Source organism: Tinamus guttatus, unplaced genomic scaffold (genome assembly GCF_059628265.1).
Source record: "Tinamus guttatus ecotype Peru unplaced genomic scaffold, ASM5962826v1 Tinamus_guttatus_pri_ptg000287l, whole genome shotgun sequence".
Taxonomy (NCBI): Eukaryota; Metazoa; Chordata; class Aves; order Tinamiformes; family Tinamidae; genus Tinamus; species Tinamus guttatus.
In genome coordinates, this window is record NW_028288821.1 from 1,693,669 (window position 1) to 1,714,228 (window position 20,560).

General features: G+C 45.9%; 1 protein-coding gene across 1 annotated transcript in view; it reads right to left on the reverse strand.

Annotated features, from left to right (window-relative positions):
* MAMLD1 (mastermind like domain containing 1) overlaps nucleotides 1–20,560 on the reverse strand; it is a 70,648-nt gene that overhangs the window by 27,304 nt on the left and 22,784 nt on the right. Inside the window, exon 2 of the mRNA XM_088527447.1 lies at nucleotides 204–1,886. Within this exon, the coding sequence (XP_088383573.1) occupies nucleotides 204–1,886 (1,683 nt within the window). The remainder of the gene's footprint in view (nucleotides 1–203; nucleotides 1,887–20,560) is intronic.

The window sequence follows — 20,560 nt, forward strand, 5'->3', positions numbered from 1 at the left end:
AATTACAGCACATTTCAACTGAAGATATACATAAAATAACTTCTGAGAACTCCAGGATAATCTTAGTGCCTTACCCTGCATACACTGTGTTCACCCCAGAAGTTTAGAGGTGTCACATTTGAAATACGAAGGAAAGTAAAAATCAGAAAATGAATAACTCAGTGTTTTCACATAAGCCTTATAACATAAAGAAGTGTTCTCACCTGTCTGTTTTGAGATGACAGAGCAGCGGGCTGCATGTGTCTCTGCACCCGATGCGGCTGCATCAGTTGTCGAAACTGCTGCTGGAGGAACTGGCTGTTGTTGGTCTGCTGGGACTGTGGCGTGGCTGGAGATTGCTGCTGTTGCTGGAGATAGTGAATGAGAGACGGCTGCCCTTGTCCTGCTGTCATGGGCGACATCTTTTGAGTGGATGACTCTGAGGCAAAGTGAGACAGTGGTTTGGTGTTATTGAAAGAGAACTGGTCTTGGCTAACAGGGCTCTCATTCACCAGACCTGGCTGTAAGCTACTGGATGGCTGTTGCATAATTATGTTCATATTTTTGGACTGGTTTGGAGTCATTGATTTAAAAAGCGAGCTCTGCATACTTGTGGGGTTGCTGGCGGGGGTGATGTTAGACATTAATGTACCTTGAGGACTGAAAGGCTGCTGGTGCAGAGCTGGGCTTGACAGCTTTTCAGGCCTGTAAGGCGGAGAAGGTCCAGTGTTTGTCGAGGCCATGGTGGCAGCCAGGTTGTTCTGTGGACTTTTGATGCTGTTGGACGTCAGGGTGGGCAGCATGGCGCTCTGCGGGCTGAAAGGCTGCTGGTTCAGAGCCGGGCTGGAGAGCTTCTCTGACCCATAGGGAGGAGAGGGTCCACTGGACGGGGTGCTGCTGGAAGCCATGCTCGAGAGCAGGGTGTTTTGAGGACTCTGAATATTGTTTCCTGGCAAATTATTAGAGGTCATACCGGACACCATGACATTCTGGGGACTGAATGGTTGGTGGTGTGGGGATGATCCTGCCCTGTAAGGAGGTGAGAGACCAGGAGGAGACATAGTTGGCCAGCTGGGAGCCTGAACTTGTTGCTTGGTCGTAGATACCTGCTTGCTGGCTGCGAGCTGCTTCAGCTGCTGCGCGTGCCAGTTGGAGCCAGGCATGTTGGGCAGCGGAACTGGAAGCATAGGGGGAGGCTGGCTCTTCCCCTGGGCTGCTGTAGAGATGGGCGACGCGGCAGGTTTGCTCGAGGGAGGAACTTGGAAGCTGGCTCCAGCAGACGACGGTCTCATCTGAGGAGATCCTCCGCTGGCGGGGTTGCAGCCTGGTGAAAAGTCTTTGTTAGCAACATGGTTCTCCAAATGGGAAGTCTGCGGAGAGGACTTTGGAGTGGTACTGATGCTCGGTTGAGAATGACTCAGCCCCAGTGGCTCTTCAGCCTTGCTGCCCAAAATCTTCTCCAGATCCAGGTCATTGGGAGAAGGATCAGGCATTTTCGTCAGCTCTTCCAATAGATCTTGCAGTTCTTGGTCCACAGTTTGCAAGTTGTTTCCTTTCTCGTCATAGTGGACAATGTTGTTATTCTGTCCTGCTATTGAGCCCTTCTGGTTTATTTCTGTGTTGGGTGGAACGGGGAAAGGAGAAGCGATGCCGCTGCCGTTCAGGTGATTGCTCTCCAGGAGCACCGAGTGACCCGCTACTCCCAGGGAGGACGCGCTGTGGCTGGCGGAGAACGGGGAGTTCTGCATTTCCGGACACGCCACATTGGGATTGCTGCCTTGGCCCATGGAGAGAGTCACGTCGTCAAGACAGAGTCTTTTACTGTCACTGGGGAAAACGACATCAGGCACACCACTGGAGGCAGGAGAGCTATCATCTTCCAGTTTTCTTTTAATGGATCCCTGTAACTGGAAAAAATGAAAAAAGGAAGAAGAAAGGCTCTGTTATTGACCTTATTCCAGCATGCTCTGAAGCTCCATACTTTAACACTGAGACGGAGATACTGAAAATTAAATCACACAATTAAAAATCCAATCATGTGAGACAAATTCAATCAGGATTTAAGTGGGTGCAACTTCACTGAAATCAGAAGAGTTATAGTCACACAAAGGCTAAATCTGACATGTTGGTCTTAAAACAGATGTTAAAGCTATAAAATATTGTCTGTAATGTGAACTGTAATAGAAGTTTTTTAAATAGTTTCTGGTACCATTTCAATTACGACATTATACTCCCTGCATAACAAACATGCCAACGTTTTTATGGTAACATTTTTTAGGTCTAAACAATGGCACATTTGAATGAAATCACAGATTGAATTTAGTGACCTTTTGTCAGTAACTCAGATTAAATTCAGACCTGAGAAAACTAAATTGTTTTACATTCTTTATAGGCAGCGCATCTGAAATAACTGGCATACTTTCTAAACAAACCAAACTAAAAAAAAAAAAAAAAACCTCAAGTATCTAGGCAGTTTTTCAACTTTCAAGCTTCCTAATTACCGATATTTCAGATTTTACAAAACAGTTAACAACAGCAAAAAAACCCTAAATTTTATATAAAAAACTTAAATTTTAATAAATTTATGGCAGTATGGCCTTCATTCTGTTGAGGAACTGCAATTCATTCATAAAAACTGAAATCTTAATGTCACTATCATGGTCATCGAGTTTGCAGAACTGTAAATCTTGGGAGAAAACCTTCCTTACACGATGCATGTAAGGAGAGTGAAACTGAAAACAATGTCTCTAACATTAATTCAGTGCGGTGCGGCAATCCCTCCTAAATATAATTATCTGTGGCTTCATTCTTAACATCCACGACCTGTATGTCGTAGGATTAATCAGATATTAGCACTGCTGCTTCAACTTAAGAGAATTAGAATTATGTTCTTGTTTATCAGTCGAGGGAGGCGGCATTCAGGAAAGTATCTAATCGGCAATGGGAAACCCAGAGCAGGTCACTACTGCTCTTACAGTAAAGCCTCTCCCAACCCCAGCCTACAATTAGAAGCGCCACTAACCATCTAGGGCCATGATAAATATTCACATCCAATAGCAGTCCCTACCATCCTACTGCCTAATCCCCGTGTAACCCTGTGAACGCGGCGGCTGCGGGGGCAGGAGTTACACGGAATATTACACGCTCTCAGTTGTGCCTAAGAGTCACTGCTGTCAATGGCCAGCGGCTTCTGTGCTCGCAGGGAACATGTGCAAGCAGTGCAAGTGGATGCACATCACGGGGCGTGCGGAAGCTGCGGGGCATGGGGCAGGAACGCGTCGAGCAGACCATACTAGTGTCTAGTTTACCTAGATATTTGGAGGAGAGTGAAAGGACACTGGAGGACAGTGAGAGGACACGCTATGTTAATTCTTCCTGATGATCAGGGTGCTGGTGGATGGAAAAGCAGGTCTGTGCACTACAGACCTGTGCATCAGGTTTGGGAAGGAATTTACCTACCCTCCATCAACAGATACAGAAGTTTTGAATGGTACTGATGGCAAAGGGACCTTTTTACATGGCTATTTTCCATGTCTCCTTAGAGAAATCCGTGCTTCTATGACCTCCCAGCTGCATTGCTTTGACATGGGCTGTGCTTGAAAACCACTTGCAGGTCCCAGCTGGTGCAGAACAGGGACACCGGCTTCCAGTGAAACGCTCAGCGGTGCCTGACAGCTCAGCTGCCTGCTCGTCCGCCCCTCCTTGGTCAGCAGTGCTACGCGTGCTCTCAGTCTTTGCTCTGCGAGACACTGCCTTGGCACCACAGCCAGAGACAGCTAAAGCATCAGTGATCGGATTATTCCTTGGGGTTGATGGAGCCAACATTTGTTTAGCTTTAGGAAATGGAACAAGGCCTAAATCTTTTCCCAAGTGTTGGTCTAATGATGGATGAATTTATTTTCCCTCATTTTCTTTGATAAAAATAAGGCAGAGTTGCATGTTTCAACAGATGATGTGCTGTGTAGGCTGAAACATGTTGGTAGGGCACAGCTACTTATATTTAAACTCAGACATGTACTGAGAATCCTAACAGGAGCTTCACAATCCAAAATAAACACAGGCTGATCCCAAGTTGCACCCTGGGAAACATGGGGCAGGAACTGGTGCAGGATCTCCTGCTCCTGGCCAGCTGACATGCTGGCATGCGTGTCCTTGCCAGTGCTTCTCCTGCCACAGCACATTCCTATGCTCTGAGTTACTGGGGAGAAATTTCGGCTTTTTGAACACTTAGAAAACATTTTCTAACTGTTGAACTGGGGAGTGAATGTGATAGGAAAACAAACTCCACTACTCCAGACTATTACATATAAAAAGATAGAATAAAGCCATAGCTTTTGAGAGGTTTGGTTGTTCCCAAACTTGAATGGGATTTTTAAAATAGGATGCTGTTGGCTAGCCCTCCCGAGAAGCCTGGTGGGAAGAGGTACAGTGAAATTAGTTGGTTTTATATTCCCTTGGAAAGTAAGACTTCTATTTCTCTGGTGAATATTTGCACAGGGGAACCATTATACTCAGAACAACTTTCCTCAGTGTAGACAGGTAGAACTCAATAAAATTCAACTGTGTTGCATTTGCTTAAGATAGATGTGACTTGAGCACAGTATTTGAGAGAGAAAGATAACATGTTTAAAATGGACTAAACAAATCACAGAAAAGTTTTGGTTGGAAGGGTCATCTGGGGATCATTAGTCTTCTGCTCCAAGCACATCACAAATGAAAAAAAAAGAAAAAAAAAGACAGTATTTTACCAGGCACTTAAGTATGAATTGCCAGCCAAGTCCAGAATTCTCTCCTTGGGCAGGGGAAGTAGCTAAAAGGTTTGCTTAAATATTCCACATGCAAACACACGTGGCTGCTACTCTCCTGCAGCACACTGTGCGGTTGCTATCTCTGCCAGGAGCCTGCTACACTTTCCTCCCCAAGTCCCCAAGTCCCCTTCAAATGCTCTCCATTAACATGCTACAGTGGCAGTGTGACAAGTGCAGGGGAGAGACACGCTGCTCCCGATTGCAGAGACTGAGCTCAGAGACTTGCAGCAAGAGCTGCAGCAGATCACCGTGGATGTGTGAGGACTTTTAGGACCAGAAGCCTCTGATCTAACTAACTGGAGAATCTGCCTGTTGCAGATCCTCATCATTCTCCCAGCTACTCTCACACACCTTGAGACCCTCGCCTTAAAGCCTATGTACCGTGGACCTCCTAGGAAGGACCTGACTTACTCTAACTTTTTCTCATTTTTCTTGAAAGGACTTCTGCTGTTTGACAGTATCAACAGAAATGAGGACAGCACCAAAACATGCTCTTCCCTTTCTCAGTGTATTGGGCAGCTCTTTTTTAAATCAAACATCTGAGAAGCGAATATAAACATTTTCATAAACACGAAAGCACATGCAGTCAAGCTGGCTGGGGACTGTACATGGTAACAGTGTGAAAGCTTCACTCATACACGCCAGCAAGGCCTAAGCAGACAAGCAAGGAATGGGCTCTTGTGACCTTGTCAAAATTGATTAAAATACATTAGCATGCACATGCTAACTTCGTTCAGGAATACCTAGGAAACAAAGGTGGGTCCTCCAATTTGGGGAATATCGGATTGCAAGGTCCCCATTACCTCAGGTCTGCTTTTAAAAGTGAGACTGACACGATCCCAGCACTACCACCACCTCAAAATGAAAAGGCCGTGGTTCTGGGAAAGGCCCCAGTTACAAATGAGTAGCACTGCTAGCTCATAATGGTAGTGTAACAAGAATAAATAATAACTGTTTACACTGTTCCTTCCAAGGAAGCTGTACAGCTGTGGTTGCAAACATCTAATTTGTCACACACTACCTCTTAGCTCCACGTGTGGGCAGAGCTCTCTGAGGGCTTTCTGCTGCCTAAGGAATAAAAGGCAGATGCGGCAAACTCAGCGAGACCGAGACCTGGCTCTCTACATTTACCCACCCTGTGGAACTTGGGGCATCAGACACTTTTCCTGTGCTGGACTGGTTACGCTAGATTTCAGCAACCCACTGAAGGAGCCGCCTTGCCTGGCCGTCACTCAGCTTCCTTTCTCTCTGTAACACATAAGCTGTCCTCAGCCCCTGTCCCCGCTCTCCACGCAAGCCCGCCTGCCCCACGGCCCAGCTGCCAGCCCCCGTCAATCCTCCAGCCGTCACTTGGCCTGCACGATATCCGGAAGGGAACAGGCACCCGGGGAAGCCCCACCTGCCCCGGCTGCGCTGCCGCAGCGCTCGCCCGGCCTCTAGCAACCAGCCAGCTCTACAGCACTGGCAGGAGGTTCCTATCTAGGTCAGCGCAGCAGCGAGCGGGACGACAAGGGCTAGGCGAGATAGCGCTGCGCCTCTGCTGTGTGCCAGGGACTCAAGCCCGACCTACAGCAAGCACAGGGCGCTGACTGCCATGTCCAGCCAGCCCGCCCGCCCCACCGGCTGCCATCGCAGAAGCTGGGCGGCAGTGCTGATTCCCGCACCCGTGCAGCCTCCTCAAGCAAGGCGCGGCCTCCTGAGGCGCTGCCATTTTAAGACCGCCTGCGTAGGGACCACACCACGCTCTCCCTTAGCATCGAGGTCAAAGTAATCGCTGGGGACTCTCTTACCTAACAGCATGAGGCATAGCAAGCCATGACTGGGATGTCCCTGCTTTACCGGGGACACCCTTGCAACCCTCTGTGCTGGCTTTGTCTGTTTGCTTTGCTAAAGAAAAGCTGACCATAAAAGAAGATGGAGAAGGTGGGTCGAGTTCAGAGTTCCCCCACAGACACTGGGATTTGCTGGCAGATTCACACAAGTTTTCCACAGCAAGACACCGGCACCTTCAAAATCTGGGGACACCAGGTCTGCCACAGGCTGTTAAGATTCAGCATATCCAAATAGTCCTGAAAGGGAGTGTGCTCAGCCTGGGGTGGAAGGGCACTTGAGCCTAGGAGGAGGTAAGCTCCACTTCAACACATCGACTTGTGAATTTTAGCACCCCACTGAGACTCCACAGCAGACTGGGACTCCAACTCTCCTTTTATTTCCAAGATAAATTGCAAATTGTTTTTTCCTCCCTACAAAGAATAAAATCGGAGTCTAAGGTTTGCTCAATGGAGTTGACCAGAGAATGTATCACTCTCTGTCTGCCTCTTTCAAACGCGAGACACTGCCAAAACTAGAAGTATGTGTTTGCCAGAGGCAAACTGTTTGCAGCATTCAGCCATCAAGACTTCAGTCTCTTGTGGCTTCAACAAGCTTCAACGAGAGCTATCTGCCCATCAGCCCAAAATGGTTCTATCTGTTCTGACAAAAACAGTCATGTAACGAGAAAATGAACCTGGCAATTTTCCATCTAAAACAAGAAAACTTCAGAAATTTCTCTCCTGTGCCCTAAATACACAATTTGGAAGGATTTGTGCTCCGTAGTTGCTTATTAATTCACAATCTAGCTAGAATTTAATGACCTACTAATCTTTTAGGACAGTTCACAGGGAAAAAGAAAAAAAAAGTGACAATTCCACCCTGAGTTTGAAGGCTGGAAAGTGGATCTGATCTAAGGTTACCTTTTTAAAAGGCAGCAACTACTTGCAGCCCTGCTTGAACTCTCATATGTACTGTTTTCAGTAGCGGGCTGGCTTGCATGTGAGCAGCAAAACCCAAAATGTTCATGGGCAAAGATCCCATTTAACTCAACTCCCAGAACCTGTTGCTGCATTAAGAATACATATTTAATGACATATTTAGCACATCTGCAATGTTTCATTCTTACTGGCCAGCTGCAATTTGGTAAAAGAAGCTCATATCCTGTGTCTGAATTCAAGAAAAAAAATACTTTCTCCTGACCACTGAGTGGCCAAAACAGTCCCCGACCACCACGAACAAAAAGTGTATGTTTAATCATACTCATCATATCTCAGAGTGTATACACACAAAGCTACACAAAGTACTTAAGAGGGCTTAAGAAATGAAAACTACCACTCACTCTGTCTCTACCGGATTAGGAGTAAGCTAAAAGGAAATATTTCCTATTCCTTTTGGCAGCCCTTTCTGATGTCAAGTGACTTCAGCATGGGCCAAGATAAAGTTGTCATCTCATATTGTCAGAAAATGGTCACAATACGATCCTAAGCTTTCAGAGATGTGTCTCCCTTTGTTCAAACATAATATCTCAGTTTCTCAATTAGAGAGTAGCAGAAAGAACTCTTCTTTGGGAACTGTTGTGTGTTTGTAGGCTGGGAAGATGGCAGATCCGTTCATAGTGAGGCGTGGTGGGGCTGAAAAGATTATGAATAGGGAAAATTCACAGGGGTGGATTTCCTTCTATTCATTGTGCTCATGGAAATATGCAATTGGAGTGGAGGATGTAGGAAGAGGAACTGGGGATGTAAATAGTTATTTCAACCATGAAAGAACATTGGTTATTAGCTAGCTTGAACATATTATGTGGATTCTTTTTATGTAGAACTACAGCTTCTTCCCAATTTATTATTTGCAGTGGAAATACAAAATCTGCCATCTTCTAAAACAACCATATATTAACATAGATTGAAAATTGCTACTTAAGCTATACACATGTAAAATAACTCCTAAATACGGCTGCTCTATTTGTAGAGTTCAATCTATATCAGCAGAGCAAACACTGTTCGCTCAGCAGGAGCATGCTGTGATCCCTTGGCCTGTTACTGTCACCACTCATTGCGATCCTCTCAAGTTACTCTCTCATAAGTCAGCTTGTGTCTTAGAAATAAATCAAAACTGTGTTAAAAGAGCATGCCAGAAAATAAAGGTGCATTTTCCCTTACCAGGGAATATTACTACCTTTATTAAGTTGTGATTCTAAAAACACAACAACTAATAGCATTATTTTAAGAGCTAAGGATCTATTCTCTTCTTCTTTGCCACTTTATTTTGTATAGTTTGCCTGCTTTCCCAAGCAACCTTTGAGAGTAATCCTGGCTGAAAATACTTAGAACTGCATGGTGTAGCGGATAAGGACAAACATTCAAACACTATAACTAGACAAACCCAGAAAGATGTGATCTTATAATAACCCTAAACCACAGAAACTAAGAGGAAATTCAGCCCCACAAAAGTGTTCTATTTTAGCTTTTTATAAATTTTAATCACAAATTAAAAGAAATACTACAATTATTGTTTTCCCATATTGATTTATGTGAATGCAGTTAAGCTCATAATGGCAAAAGCACAGCTCAACTAACATTCTGCCCTGAACTGAATCACCTTACAGGCCACAAAGGGGCAAGTCAGTGAGCAAGGTTCTTCTGATTACTCTTCTGTAAAATTAGGGGCAACATCACCAACGTCAATGTGAAAATGCCAAGGTAGAATCAGTTCCAAGGAGAAAAAAAACAAAACAAAACAAGAATATATCTATTTCTCCAGCTAGTTCCTCCAGAACTAGCAGCTAATTTTGCTACTTTTCAGCTCAGAATTACCAATCTCATTTTAAAGGTACCAACAGAGATCTTGTCCTATCAAAACAAATGATCAGAACCATCCTATCTTGTCTTTCTTCAGTAATTCATCTGCTTCCTGCATTAATGGCTTTGTTAAATTGGATTTTTTTCCAGGGGAAAAACTGCAGTTGACAAATGGATCTGGAGGAACAGGACTAGTCTATGCTCCTGTGTTGGACTGCTAGCAGAAGATGTCTGTACAGATGCCTCTTAATTAGTCATCTGCAGACTTAGAGCAATCACGTCATGCATATTGTGCGCTGTAACTTCCACGTTCCATCTAATGACAAGTGTTATTAACTAGACAGCTGAAGACAGGAGAAGTTTTCTGCCTTTTCTGTGTTTTGAGCTGTAGCACAGGAGCATTTCTTTCATAATCTGCTGTAAATCAAGATCAATCTTAGACTCAATGCCTTTCCATCACTATTACCTCATCTTACCTCAGTTTTAATACCAGCAGTATTGTTTTATATCTTTTTTTATAGTCCATTAATTTCAAAGTCCTGTGGAACACTTTGCAATAATTTTGTAGACTACATTAATTTCTCACGGCGATAGCTAGGATAGTGAATTGCAGATACTCTCAACTGAGCAAGAAGTGATGTTTCTGCTGCTTAAGTCTACTGGGATTTTAAAGATACTTTTCTTGCTTCTTTTCTAGCCCCTAACATTGGCTTAGTCATGCGATTACCACAAGTCAACAGGATCTAAGTATGAATTCCTGAATTATAAAGTAGTATTTCTGCTGAACATGGCATTATTTTTTAAAATCCTGGAAGATTTACTCCTGCAGTTTTACCAGACTACAGGCTCCCTTTAGTCAAAAGCCATGGTGGGGGAGTTAACAGCCTGGAGGCAAAGCCTTCAATTAGGTCAACCCTGGGGCAAAAAAAGTTCTCTAAGTTTTCAGAACAGTAAGAAACAATGGGATTTCAGACTGAGAAAAAAACAAGGCATTTTTGTATCCACAGCTGAAATACTTCTACTTATTTGTAGAGTAACAGCTCTAACTTTACCTGTGTGTCTGTTCTCAAGTGCTAGTGCTGGGTGGCACTGGACAGTGGGCTGTTACATGGCCTCATACTGTGTTTCTCTACTAAAAATAATGCACTACTGGCCCCAGAGCACAATGCTAGACTAAGCAAGGAACAAAATATTTAAAAGAGCAGTTGGGAATTTCTGCTAAGTGGTATCAGAAACTGGAGCACATCTCTAAGCAAGGTGGTACACGTGAGCAAGTTAGGGAAATGGTCTGAACTGCTCCTCTCTCCTGCCCATTTATGCAATTCCTTTGTCAGCCCTTTGGAGTTTCTGTTGTGTTTCCACATATGATCCAGTAAATAGCACATTAATTATACAGAACCATAAAATCAAGCCTCAATTAAATTAAAAAGGTCATGGATCTAGTGAATCTCTCATGGTATGTGGTTGTAAAAGGAAGCCTGTCTAAAGCCAGAAGGAGGAATATTTTGTAGAGCAAAAGACTCTAGGAGTGAATATTTAATTTGTCTCTGACTACTTCCTTTTATCCTCTGCTTTCATCTTTCCCTCCCCAGCAGCTCCACTATTCTCAGTGTGCATTAGTTGGAATAGCAAGATGGTTCATTGGCAATGTGTTATTTGTAGGCTTCCTTCCTGGACCGCTGAGAAGGCTGTGAGAAGGAGCTCTGGCTCCTCCAACTCGCACCCTTTGAAAGGTGCCTGTTATTCATACTACTACCCCGGGACTTAAAGGGCTTCTGAGAAACAGTAACACCAAATAAATAAATAAATAAAACCAAACACATACCATCACGCCATCCCTGAATCCTTCCCCCTTTATAAGGTGGTTGAAATCTTGGCCTCAGTGGAATAAATATCTTAGGACACTGACCTGAGTGGCGATGGGATTTCACTCTTTACTCTTTTTACCACAACTGACTGAAGGAGTGAATTAAAAATGTGCAGGACTTGGAGAAATCTTCTCCATCAGAAGAGGCAATGGTTAAGTTAGTCTTTAACCACAGTTTTTCAACTTGTTATAGATACCGGTTCCCCTCTGTCCTAGATGCAATGCTAATCACCCATTCATCTCCGCAAATTGACAACATAAATGCTGACTTGTGCAAACAATGTTAGAGAAAATGGTGTTCTTGCTGCAGAAGTGAATTACAGAGCCTTTCAAGCTTTCTACACTTCTCAATTTTATGTAAACCCTAATTTCTAAGCCTTTGTTCTGCCTTTAAAGGTCACACACTTGAAAGCTATGAAGCATAGCACGCGTTCCCACTGATATGAAAACACTGTTTACTAAATCACACATATAAATGTAAAAGAAGAAATTGTTTGCAACCCACTGTGCTAATAAAAGATGATTTATCAGACAACATGTTTCGAAGCATCAACATGTGGAATATAAAATCTGACCTTAATCACACAAAGTGATCTTTTTTTCTGTTTTGAAGTAAAGTCTCCGCACTGCCATCCAATCACACTAACTTCTGATGACGCCCTGTTTGACTGATTAAACTCTTAATCTTGCCAGTGCTTTACTTCAAGAATACAAGTGGTCTTTTTAGATTTGAGCATATGATTGCACATTTGCAATATCAGGATTTCATTTGCATATTCAAATTGCAAAACTGCATCGCCCCTTTGTCTGTGCAAAGGCAGCTCTAAGCACTCCAAATGCTAAACAAGAACCAACGAGTTGGGCAGTATTTTTAGCATATCTCTGGTGCACTTCTATCTTTAGCCACTATGTTCAGCAATGATCCCAGCAGGACACTGCGTAGCTAACACAGCTTCGTCTCTTTACCACGTTCAATTTTCCTCCCAAAACACAGTGAAAGGGAAGTAGGTTACAGAACAGGCCAATTCTGGACCAGTTGAAGTCTCCAAGCACAGTCGTGAGCAGGACACAAGTGAACCAAAGAATTAAACTGGGAATCTGCAGCAGGGAATGACCATGCAAGAGGGATGGAGCTGCCATGACCTCTTCCAAGGAAAACACAACCCTGTGCCCCGAGTCTGCACTAGGCTGAAAAACCAAGGACAGGGAAGGATTCCTGCACGTGGTTTCATAGCAGGAGGTACCCATGGGTTCATGGCAAATCTCTGGTCACCGCTTCACCCTGAAAGAGAAGTTAATGATCGAACATGCCAAATCATCCCAATTTCTAAATCCAGCCACATCTTGTTTTGACAAAGAGGCATCTTAAACCAGCGAGCCATTTTATTACATTCATGCTCATGTAACAAAAATATGTGTTTGCTCTTGAGCGCCAAGTATCATCCTGGAGGGCTACCAAGCACCGTCGCTGCCGGGGAGCCAGGCTGCAGTTATCTGTCACAACACCCGAGGTGGCAGGAACGCGGAGCAGGAAACACAGCCCTTGCACTGTCCTGCATCTTGCAGAGCTCCAGGAGGGAGATGCTCTGCAGGGGAAAAGGAGCCTGAAACTCTGCACTGCCGCTGATTTGTCTCCTGGCAGCCTGCTGAGCGGCTCCTGCATCCCTTGGAGGTAGTTTTGGAAAGGGCTGAAGCATCACTGGTCGCAAGACCCAACCATGACAACTGGGCAAGACAGAGTGTGTAGGAAATGCTCCAGTGTCAGCGGGATGAGGTATTTCAGAACTACAGGTTTACTATGAAGAGACAAAAAACTCATTATGGGAATGGCTGTATTAATCAGATGATTCATCTTTGAACTTTGAACAGACTTGGATCTGACAGGGCTGGAGCAGCACAAGGAGACAACAGCCTCTGATGCCTTGACTTACAAGAGACCTTATGGGATCCTGCATGTTCTGCTAATAGTGAAGGAAAGAGAACTATGTAGAGGGACTCTTTTTTTGACTATATGTGCCTTAACTGAGGTTTGCAGATGAGCATAGCAGAACTATGCCCCAATTTAATTTCAAGGGAACCTGATAACTTGAAATCCCTTAGGAAACTTTAGGCCTCTTGAACGTTTCCCAACTGACACCTTTCTCTCCCTACACTCTGCCATAACATTCTTTGCATGATGTTGGGGCTTCTCAAATAAATTGCTTTCATTAGCGTCCTCTGCCCTACTGCAGGCAGGGGTAGCGGGTTGCACGTTTGGCCTTACTCAGAAGCAATGATACTACAGGAAGATGCACTGCATCCCTCTGGACAGCAGCAGGAAACTAACTCTGCAGTTTCTCCTATGGACGTGACATGGGACGTTGAGCAAATGCATTGCTGAAAGGGCAGAACATCTAAGCTGTATGTGCCTAGTTTAGGATGAAAAAAAAGCTGCTGTTGTCTTTTAGTTATGACATTTCAATTTGCCCACAAGAATTACACTGCTTCCACTGAAAGCTTTCAAGCCCAAGAACATGCTTTTCCCCAGTGGTGGGAAGGCAAAACACTAATACACTTTTTCTGTATTAATTTATCACAGCTGCCACCAAATCTGCTGCTTTGTCAAGAAAACAGCCTTTCCTCCCTACCAGAGAGACAGGTGTGTGTGCGGGGGAGTGCAGGGCTCCTCGGAGAAGGGGCCGCAGGAACGGCCCTGCCATGGGAGCGGCCGATGCCGAGTCGCAGCCAGGCCGGCCTCGTGCTGGCGCTCGCGACAAACTGTAAACACGCAGGAACTACTACATGTCCTGCAATGCAGAAGTGAAGGCCAGGACCTCTGCGTTTTTCTGAATGACGCGGAGGACCGTCCTCTTTCAGTTACGGTTAGATGCTGTAGCGAGGATAGCGCTGCTCTATCAGAGACGTCTGTCAGCTCAGAGAGCAGCACGAAACGTTAGTGGGAACGGGGCTGCCAGGTCCTGCTCTGCACAGGGGGACGCTCAGGACACCCTGCTCCTTCAGACCACCTCACTGCACTGCTCCCAGCTGCCTGCCCCGGCTGGCACCCCTCACCTCCATCCCCAGCACTGTGCAAAGCTCCTGCCAGCTTCGCTTGGGTACGGACAGCAGTTCCCACAGGCGTCGCAGGCTTCGGGATCTATTTCATAAGTATCCCAAGCCCCGAGCAGGGAGCCGGCTCCTCCTTGCAGCTGCGAAGTCTGCACGGACTTTTCGGCAGAGCGGCTCTCGTCACCGAGAGCGCCCGTCGCCGGCACACGCTCCGGCCGGCCGCAGGTCCTGCCCGGCACCATTTCCTCCAGCCGCTGCGGTTACGCTGGGGGCCCCTAAACACGGCCTGCTTGCTGCCCAGCCTGCTCACGGGCACTGCCAAGAAATTAGAGGCGGCCTCCCCCGCCGCAGCCACTAGATTTGCCAGACTTGAGATAGGAAGACAGAAATTAGGCAGGAAATGTCAACCTTGCACCAAGAAATTAGAGGCGGCCTCCCCTGCCGCAGCCACTAGATTTGCCAGACTTGAGATAGGAAGACAGAAATTAGGCAGGAAATGTCAACCTTGCATAACACCACAATTTTTACCCTTCCTATGTGTGAGAAGCCTACCAAGGCCTGACCTTCCGCTTTTGAGCACAGCCTTCCTTACGCAAATATTTGAGTCAGACCTGGGGTCAAGTACAAATTAAAAGCCAAACACATTGCCTTTTTTTTTAATGAAGAAGGCTGGCACCCTCTTTTATACATATTTGTACTTAACCTTGAAATAAACAGCACATCTTCAAATGCCCTAACTTTGTAAGAGCCTCAAATAAACTCAGCCCATATTGAGCTCCTTCTGGTACCACTGCAGACACTAAAGAGTGTTCTTGGAGCTCTATATAGACATGATAGGTGCTGATGCACAAAAATGTTGTACAATGATTAAGCACATGAGTTAGGAGGCATTGCTGTTACGTTTCTCCCTCCACTCTTTTACAGATATCTTAATTTTGCTCCCATTCAAAAATCCAAGGGGAAAAGCAGTGAAGACCTAGTTCACCTTGCTTCTTTGCACAACCTTTTGGACAACAGATGTAAAATAGCACTTGTCTCACCTGGGAGCATTTTATGTTCACTTTATCTAGGTATAAATGATCACACAGGAATGAGGAAGTGGAATACAACATGTATTTCTCTAATCAAATTTACTCTTTTCCTCTTAAAAACCTTAAGCTGAAACACACTTTTCCTTATTCACTTCCATTATACAAGATCTGGGAAAGATAAATGTAAAATGTATCTTTTAAAGGTAAAATGCACCATAGTCCACTTGTACACCACCAATAAAAACTCTTTCTAGATTACTGCTCTTTTTTTTAAAAAAAAATCATTGTCTTACATTTTGTATTTGCTATTCACTGCCAAGAGAAATATGGCTTATTCCGTCAGTAGGAACCTACAGGTTCTCTCTGATCAGCCGCTATCTTCACCAGGATGTTTATACTGCCGAGCATTTCTGAAAAAGTCAAGCCTGGGCTATATTTGGTTACAGGCAGTTAAGAATTAACTTGCAATCCCACCCCCAGGTTGAAGCGCCGTGCATCACACTGCCTAACTGCGGGCGAAAAACCCAGCAGGGAAAACGCGGCAACGCTGGCGGGGACCTCCTGTTTGAGGAAGCGTCTTCCCCCCGCCGCTCGCCGTGGCTTCCTTCCCAGGGCGCTTCTTTCTCTCTGCTAGAGAAACCTGCTTTGCAGGAACAAAGTCTGAGGCGTCACAACGAGTAACTCCCTCAAAACAAAGCTCCGAGCTCCCGTACGATAAACTATTTCTGAGGGGGGACATGCAGCTGCACTGTGGGGAAGGGCGTGGGCCGTGAGGAGGCCACCGGCCTGTCAGGCGGTGGTGATGGCGAGGACCCCAAAGCTCCCCAAACGCTGTGCAGACAACACAGCTCTCCGCAGGACCCGAGCGGGAGCGGATCCGCCTGCCTGTGCGCTCCCGGGAGAGGCGAGGGACACGTGGAGAAGCATCTCCCTTGTCCGGGGCCTGCCAGGGCCCAGTGACGTCCGGGGTGTCCCGGCCTCCCATCACCACGGTGGGTCTCACACCGGGAGCTGCCAGCGAGTCCTGGCTGCTCGTGTTGTTACAGCAAAACAGGGCACTGGAGTTCATGAGTGCCTCTAACATTGCCATGCTTTGGGTCTTACTGCCACTTTTGGGGGTCTCTCGTCACCACATTTTAGTTTTAGGTGTATGAAAAAGATCTAACAGTCGTCTAAGCTCTCGGATTGAAAAAACGGGGAGGAAAGGAGCATTAACTTTTGTGTTTAAGTCCATTTCCTTTGCTTGCTACCAGTTTGCGCTCGACTCTAATGGTAATCCATGGACATGCAGGAATTTTTGCTGCTTCTTAAATATGTGCTAGTGTTTATTGCCACATGAAAAGCGTCAGCAGCCTTCGCCAGCACGCAGCACGTTCCTGGCTACCGCCGCACAGCACCATCGAGCCGCTCAGTGCTCAACACAAACCGGGTCCACGAGCAGGCTGGACCCCCAGCCCGGCGGCCACGTGAGCGCAGGGAACAATTGCAGGAAGAACCGCTATCTTCCCAAGCTGAAAAAAAACTAGTCACTGCAAGGAGGGAACGCAACCCCTGACGCGCCTCCGCCTCCCTCTGCAAAGCATTTTCAGCTTTCCCGTGGCTCCTCTGTCCAATTTCCTGGTAGATATTTCAAGGAGCAAGACTTGCCTTTTTCCATGCTCCTCTGCCCAGACATACCTTGGCACCCCTTTGCCACCGTGCAAAGCCAGACACGGGTCCCATCAGGACTCAGTGCTCCTCTTCCTCCTGTATCACACGCATTTCTGGTCGGGTACCTAAGTGCTTGTCTGTGATATATATATTTACATATATTTAATAAAATTAGGACTTTAGTACTTTTTTTTTTCGTATTCCATATTCAGAATATTCTCTGTTAGATACTTGGACTACGGAAATAAGCGAAAACTTGACTACTGATTTCAGTAGATATTTCTCTGCCTATCTACTCCCAGCGTCAGCTCTTTTGAGAAGGAAAGGAGCCTTACAGTCTTTATCATGATAGCAGTGCTTATTTTCTCCTTCCTCATACCTGTGTGTATATAAAGATTTCGAGATTCTATTGTTTCTGCACTCACCGTATTTGACCTATTTCAAAATCCATGTGCGCTACAAATAATTGCACTACATGGAAAAGAAAGCGTGTTTCTAACAAAACATTTATAATTCCAAAGCTTTAGACAACAATCAAGATAAACCTAGCATCAACTGCAGCGCGAGCTGTGCTGCGCGTTTCAAAGGGGGCCCTAAAGGTGCAATTTGCATTTAATGTTTCTGCTGTTAGCTCAAGCTTCACATGAGACAAAAAAAAACTCTCATTAGACAGGTGGGATAAACTGAACTAAAGTCTGGGGCACCCCTGTGCAGGGCTGGAAGACCCATGATACTCAGTGTGATACTGGATCCTGTGATGAAGATTTAATGCCTGTATTTTTATTTTTTTAGAAAGGACCAATACTCGCATTCAGATACGAGCATCAAGCAATTCTTCAAAACACCAAATTCAGGTCCAACTCTTCTGCCTTCCGTCCTAGGATGACTGTTCTGCAGCCAAAGCACCGGGCTACAGAAATGGGCTGTTCTGAGGTGGTTAAAAACCAGGCAATCCAGTTATCGATCTGATAGCCCTCAACGTCCACACTCAGCAAAATTTTAAAAATGAAAAATATTGACAAGATCAGACAAATACATAATGAGGGAGCTATTAAAATGCAAACTGCCTGGCTCGCGGTGCGGCGGTGTCCGGTGCGGGATCCCGCGCAGGGCTTCCAGGAACGGCGCAGGCTGCGGGGAAGGACCCCAGGGCTGCACGGGCGCTCGGCATGGGGCCGGCTGCAGCGGGAAGCCACTTGGTACGGGCTAGCGAAACGTGGCATAAAAATCCACGAGAGGCACTGTAGTAGCCTTTATTCGGAAAGGAATTCCCAAGAAAGGATGCGATGGAAATCCTCTCTGTCCAACCGGCCCCCAAGAGACAGCCCGTACTCTGATCTGGTTAGGGAAGTCCTGGCTGAGAGAGGAGAGAGGGTTTCATTGGCTTGCGATGTAATTCCCTCCATTCTTTTCTCTCCCCACAACTTTTTCTCTTTGCTTAAACAAGTTTATAATCCCGTGGACAGCCTAACACATACTTATTATTTCACTTTGCAGACAGATTCTTACAGCGCAATTCTGAGGGCTGCGTCTGTGTCTGCATGTCTGCAATAGAGCAAGTGAAATAAATACCATTCCCAGCTGTGGGTTGGCTGACCTAAGCCCCTGCTAGGAGAACACACTGACGGATATAATTTTGTGCAATACATTTCAATCAGGCTAATATTGCTGAAACAATCTCTAAAAGCTATGCCAATAAAGATGGTGACGCCCAATTAACAGGCAAACACGAAGAAGGAGGTTAAATGCTAATTTTACACTGGCATTTAGCCTAAGAACTTCATTATGCCATCTTCTATTTTAAACTGCAGCAATGGCACCTCGCACCGCGCTGCCATCCATCCTTAGTCACTGTTACTTGAATCACAGCAATTCCCCACAGCAGCAGACGGGGCTGCAGCCCCATGGGGCTGAGAATCTGCCCCAAACCAAGGCAAGAGATGAGCAGTGCCCCAAAGGGCTTGCGATGGCTCCCGACTCGGCCCCACCGAGAGCTGTCGGGAGTATCAGAGGGGGGCCTCATGCGGAGCATCCCCTCAATTCTAGACCATGCATGGGGTGAACGTCCTGCACGCTGCCCTGTCGAAAGGGAGCCCTGCTTTTGTGGTGCCCGAAATAACACAAAGCCAGCGCTGAGCCCCCAGCAGATGGTCACAGTTGCTCAGGACTTTTTTTGAGCGCGCCGAGATCGCGAGGCGAGGAGGACTCGCGAGCGATACGGGCGCTATCGAGCGCCGGCTATTTTGGGTGCCTGCTCAGGCCGAGGGGAATTAGGCTGCCAAAAGGTGGCTCGGCTGCTGCCGAGCAGCGCGGATACAGAGCCAGTTCTTCATCTCATATTTCAAATAAATAAACTCTGGAATAGATGGAGCTTAACGCACACACGTAAGAGCAAAGGTACAGAAACAAATTGGAAAATACTACAGCACACTCAAAGCTCCAGCCAAGGCTGGGGTAAAGCTGTATTGAATTTTCAGAGAAATTAGAAGCCTCGTTAACTGTGGATAGATGCACAACTGCTAGAAATTTAAACTTCCTCTTTTCTCCAGATCACAACAGTCATTACAAATCATGCAGATGAACGAATGCTGAAAAGGCACTTGGAGCTCTGCAATTTTTCTGCGGCGAGTCCAATAATAAACGGGGGGGAGAGGGGTGGCAGCCCTGATAATCTTTATATCAAAAACACATTTTCTGCAAAGTGGTGCACTATTGTTCATATGTAAAGTACATTGTGGTGCTAGTAGGGAACTAACTGTCCTGCATTTTATAGCCATTTTAATACAGATTCCCTCTGATCATGAGTCAGAAAAAAAGATTTCGCAGATCCTTTTTTCTTCTTTTTTCTTTAAATAAATGCTCAAGGTACACAACGTGGCTGGATTAGGTTATACCACGGTAGACAGCAGTAATGCAGAAAAATGCAGTATTGGAGGGATATTCCTGCTGTGCAATATCACACGTAAATTGTTAATGCAAGTTAAGGAATAAAAGCAGAGCAAAGCTTTGCTGGTGCAGCTGGGGTCAGGGCATCGTCCCTCTGCTCCGTGGGACAGAGGCGTCGAAGGACCCGGCCGAGCATCGTGGTCATCACTGAAAGCTTCTTGACAAGCCACATTTTTCCATTCTCTCACTCCAAAGCAACCGTCACTGTTTTAAGCGTGAGGTCCTTTCGTAGAGCTCAATGCGTTTGGAGAGATGCGAGCAGCCTTGACCAAGTGCAGGGAACCCTCGTCCACCGCTTATCGGTTGATTTGGCTTCACACCAACAGGGACACGTGGCTACAGAGGGCCGGCGCAGTGGGAAAAGGAGCTGCCATGGCACAGTGTGTGTTAATTCACTGGGATAACAGCTCGGGATGAACCCAGGCCATGGGACGGAGGTGCAGGCTGGGCACTCTCAGATGATGCTGAAACAACACGGGGCAGGTGGAAAAAAAAAAAAAAAAAAACCCACACAGCAAATCTCCTCAAAACCAAATGCGGGACAATCTCTATCACAGTATCGTCGTTCACCAGAATAAAATGTCCGCTTTCAAGCAAAAATCCCCTCTACCGTAGCAGGGA